This window comes from Trifolium pratense, linkage group LG5, assembly GCF_020283565.1.
Source record: "Trifolium pratense cultivar HEN17-A07 linkage group LG5, ARS_RC_1.1, whole genome shotgun sequence".
In the NCBI taxonomy this organism is placed as follows: Eukaryota; Viridiplantae; Streptophyta; class Magnoliopsida; order Fabales; family Fabaceae; genus Trifolium; species Trifolium pratense.
This window is the reverse complement of record NC_060063.1, coordinates 16,357,349-16,362,344: the sequence shown is the minus strand read 5'-3', so window position 1 is coordinate 16,362,344 and position 4,996 is coordinate 16,357,349. Positions and strand designations below refer to the sequence as shown.

The 4,996-nt window shown below is 36.5% G+C and overlaps 1 protein-coding gene across 1 annotated transcript; it reads left to right on the top strand.

Annotated features, from left to right (window-relative positions):
• The first annotated feature begins 930 nt into the window (after positions 1-930).
• On the top strand, positions 931-4,450 carry LOC123886119. Its single transcript, XM_045935458.1, has 2 exons — positions 931-1,230; positions 2,833-4,450. Exons 1-2 carry the CDS (start codon positions 931-933, stop codon positions 4,363-4,365), a joined length of 1,833 nt encoding a protein of 610 aa, XP_045791414.1. The 3' UTR covers positions 4,366-4,450.
• Positions 4,451-4,996: the final 546 nt, after the last annotated feature.

The window sequence follows — 4,996 nt, the reverse complement described above, 5'->3', positions numbered from 1 at the left end:
TTTGATCATCCATAAACTTCATTTTTTATCCAATAAATTCGTTCATACATCATGATAAAAGCATGTTAAACATGTTATGAACCTTAGAATCGGTTTCCATCAAGAAAATCCATTCAAACTAAAACGAAAATGGGGTGGAGGAAGTTCGGGTAAGGAGAAATCGACATTCTCCCCTTCCTCGTATCACCCACGAATATGAAATCTACTCTCTTACCTTCACCGACGAAAATCTCGAAGAATTGCTCTTGGATCTTCACTTTCCTTCTTGCCCTAGCTCACCAAGCTCTCTCTTCTTCTCTCAAGAACACAAAAGAATCATGAGAAATGAATTCTCTTCCTCACTATGCCCTTATGGGCGCCCTTCACACACCCAAGGCCCATTGGGCCTCAAGCCCAATTGGCTTGGCCCAATAACACGTTAACTCACTCTACTCGCTTAATAACTAAAGTACTCGATAAATAACTCAAGTTATTAACTTAATTAAAATGCCACGTTAAATAAAATTGTTATCTTTGTCATTTTCATTCTCCATTTTCATAAATTGTGTAATTGTTCATCTGTTTCAATCAATACAATTACATATTTCTCCATTTCAATCTTATTTTCATTATTTGAGATCTAGAGTTCCATCAATTGGTCCGACCTGCCGGATCCATACCACCCATACCCGATTCACCATAGGTGCGACAAACACGATGGGAGATAGCATTCAGTTGTTGGTAGAGAAGTTGATAGAAGGGAATGCAAAAATGATATTGCTATCAAAACAAATGATTCAAAAGACTCTCGGGTTGAGTGAACAAATCGGAAGGATGAGAGAAGATATTCAAAAGGTGAAAAAGATAGAATCTGAATCGCTGCAGAATTTAACCAATTAAGAGCAATCATCGGAGCCGTCAAATCGGAAATTGTAGAGCCACAAAGAATCGATGGTTGGGCTTGATGCAGCAATTGAGAAGAAAGAAGCTGAAAACAGAGCAGCGAATATTAAGGTGAATCAAGTGGTGGCGGTCGATTCACTACAGTTGCCGGAACTGCCGAATGCGGAAATAGAAAGAAAGGAGAGTTTACAAATTTTATTTTGTCCGCCGATTTGGAAACCGCCAGATGCTGAGTCACCAGTCGTGACTTCCCCAACTCCACCGAAGCCATCAGAATCGTTTGAATCACACTTAGCAACAACACAAGGAGATTTTATTGGAAGTTTTCATTCGTCACTGAAGCAGAAGGTGTAACGACCCAAATTTATTATTCACTATTTAAGTGTTTAATTATTTGATGATGTGGTTTTTAAGTAAGATAGTAACTTTAAGTTATTTATCGAGAGTTTTAGTTAACGCGCGAGTTAGTGAGAGTTAACGCAAGTTGGGCCAAGTTAGTGGGCTTAAGGCCCAATGGGCCTTGTCTCATGAGTGGGGGGCGCTACTTATAGCCCATTAGAGAGAGAAAGTTTCATTTTTCTTGTTTTTGGGAGAAGAAGAGAGAAGGGAGAGCAAGAGGAGAGCTAGGGCAAACTTGAGCAAGAGAGATCAAGAGCAATCGTCGAGCTTTCGTCGGATCTAAGGTAAGAGAGTAGATTTCATATTCGTGGGTGACTCGAGGAAGGGGAGAATGTCGATTTCTCCTCACCCGAACTTCCTCCACCCCATTTTCGTTTTAGTTTTGGTTGGATTTTCTTAATGGAAATCGAACCTAAGGTTCATAACATGTTTAACATGCTTTTATCATGATGTATGAACGAATTTATTGGATAAAAACGAAGTTTGTTTTATGATAAAATGCATGCTTAATACACTTTACTTATATTATTAGTATTGTGTTAAAAATGTGAGTAAATGCATGGTATGTGTTGATGATTGTTGATGATGTTTGTTTAAATATCAAAGAAGTATATTAAGGTGTTAATCAACTTAATAAAGAAGGATATTAGAATTATGTTATTCTAATACAGACGTATATTAAGGTATAGTGTTATCTTAATAAAGACGAAATGTCGGATAGTGTTCCACATTATAAATGACGAGCAAAATGCTAATTGTGTGAGTGTGAATTCATGAATTACATACATGCATTCATGAATTGTTGATGTATATTGGATATTCCAATAAAGACGGATATCGGATTATATTGATCTGATAAAGACGAATATTAGAGGTGAGATACTCTAATAAAGACGATGGTACCACATGCATTAGATATGTCTAAGGGACATAGCATGAAGATTGTGGCATTAGATTGCATTAGGATATGTGTACATTATTTGATATTTGATATGTGACACATTTTGTTTGATATTTGATTATAACTTCTTGTAGTTTATAATTAAATGAGATTAATGAAGTATATGCATGATATATGAATATGCATGAATGATGGTGATGTATATGTATAATGTATGATTATGCATAATTGGTGATGAAGTGTTTAAGTACCATTTACTTACACTTGTATATTTTGAGTATGTTATCTAACTCACTTTTATGTGTTATGTGCTGGAACGTTGGGGGTCCAGATTCACAGGTTTTGTGGTTATCGATGTCAAGTCGTCGGTGAAGCTCTGCTCTGATTGTGACACGGGAAATGGTTTTATATTGTATATAAAGTCTATTGTCTAGGTTGTTTTGTATAATCAATAAATATATTATTTGATTCGAAGATTTGTATAAACAAACATTTTTACTAATTAACTACATTAGTATTATTTTGATTGAAGAGTGTAATGCTCGAACCATGACTTTTATAATAATAAACTTTGATTTTCCGCCGCGTATTTTGAAAAAGATTTATCATGGTAGAATTTTAGTAAATAATGGGTTTGGGTGTTAGAGAAGGAACAACCTCCACCGAAACCACCGGATGCCGTTCAATTGGGGACGGTACTACTACGGCGAGTTCCACTGCCCAAGCCGCCGGATTTGGGAGCACGAGTTGGGACTGTTCTACTGCCACGACCTCCGTCGAAACCGCCGAATGCCGGTAAACCTGCGATTATGACGGCCATTATACTTGTGACGGCAGAAGAGTCAATCTCAGGTGAGTTGATGCGTTTCATGTCTCTTTCAGTTGAGAAGGATCTAGAGAAAGTAAGGGTAAGATGGGGAATTAATGATGCGGTAAGGGAAAACGGGTCAATGGATAAAGTTGGTATCTCCTTCAACCCAATGGATCAGACCCACACTAATTTTTGTAGAATTTTAAAGGGAGTAGCAATATGGGCTGGAGTAGAGTTATTGGACTTGGTTCAATTTAATGAAAGCAATGGGATTCTGAAAAAGGGGGTGCATATAGCTGAAGATACTAATTTGAAAGAACAAGACATAGGATCAAATTGGTCATGCTGTAAGTTAGGTCCAACTGAAAACCAAATTGGTCAGGCCCAAAACAATTCTAGATGGGTGAGAGAAATTCAAAGGTGGAGCGATGTTGGATCACTTAAGCTGGCTCATGTGAGTGTTGTTCCCTGTGTTGGAATCCGACCCGACACGAAAGTGCAGATAAAATGCTTTACGTTGATCCCACCTCTGGTACGTGTCTCTATCTGTAATGTGAAATTCAAGTTTTTTAAGCAAGCTGGAGGGTTACAGGGTGTTGATGAGACCATATGTTTGAAAGAATTCATTAGGACGTTGCCAATGTGTTCCCATTTTTCTTTAATTCCAATTGTGAAACTTTTGCATGAGTTTGTGGTGATAATTTGTGCTAACTGGGGTGATTTTCTAGCAACTACTTTAATTGAGATCTATGGGGAATATAGTCATGTTTCTTGGGCATATGGACTTTGTGATCGATTTAGTACACAGTATGGTGGATTTGCATTTTGGTATGCATTACTAAGATGTTACATGAATGAAGTTTATGAGTATCCTTTTGAACACCTTGGTGACACGTGGGCTGAAAAGGTGCAAACTAATAATGCAACAATTGTCCTTGAGTTATCACCTTATAGCCACAATAGAAAAATTGGGAAAGGACCGCATGTTTACAGAATGATTAAAGGGTATGATGTGATGGTAAGTGGTTCTCTTTTTGTATGGAATGTGGCCATTATTACTAGATGGAGAAATTCAAGGTTTGATTTCGCCAAAGTGAAAATAATGTTATTGTATTATTCAGTTTTGAGAATAACATGTAATCCAGGAGAACTCAATATTCTTACTGCAACTACAACTAATGACTACTGTTTAGGTGACTTACTTATTTTTTATGGATGGTTCAACTTTGTATTTGATAGAGGCAAGTTGGATGGATGCAAAATTTCAACCTTGAGGACAAGGTTGTTTGGAGGGGTGGGTATTGATAGAGACTTGAATGTGAAAGTGGGCTTTGACTTTGGCCCAAAACTAAGGTGTGATGCGGTGACATGAGTGCATGGAGAGTATGAGGACTTACTCCACTATATAAGGAGTGTTATGCACAAGGAATAATTTAGCTAGAATTTCAGTTAGAATTAAAGGGATCACTTTTAGTGATTTTGGGGCACTTAGGGCTTTGGGGCTAGTAGACTCTCTCTACTAGATTGTTATCTTTGTTATTTTCATTCTCCATTTTCATAAATTGTGTAATTGTTCATCTGTTTCAATCAATACAATTACATATTTCTCCATTTCAATCTTATTTTCATTATTTGAGATCTAGAGTTCCATCAAAACCGAACCAAACCAAACCGCAATACTTAACTTAACTCTATCAACTATTAGCAATCAACCCAAATTGAGTCCATAAAATAGTAAGTTGTCAAAATATATCATTTCACGCACCCAGAAATATACTATTGGTATTAAAAATAAGTTATTATGTCTATCAATTTCTGTATATGCATATTTTATCATGTAAACAATAAAATAAATTAAAATTTCATATGTATATTTTGTAACAAGTTGGAAATACTGTCATATTTTTTATATCGTGATAAACCGCACAAACTGAACCAACCTAACCGCATTGGTTTGGTTTGGTTTTGAAGACTTTTTAAAAACCAATTGAACCAAACCGAAC

What these genes read in the sequence shown, in the direction of transcription:
- LOC123886119 (XM_045935458.1), top strand. Translation starts at nt 931, where the DNA reads ATGGTTGGGCTTGATGCAGCAATTGAGAAGAAAGAAGCTGAAAACAGA. An exon ending in ATTCGTCACTGAAGCAGAAG is followed by an intron (nt 1,231 to 2,832) that starts GTGTAACGACCC and finishes GTGTTAGAGAAG; the next exon opens with GAACAACCTCCACCGAAACC.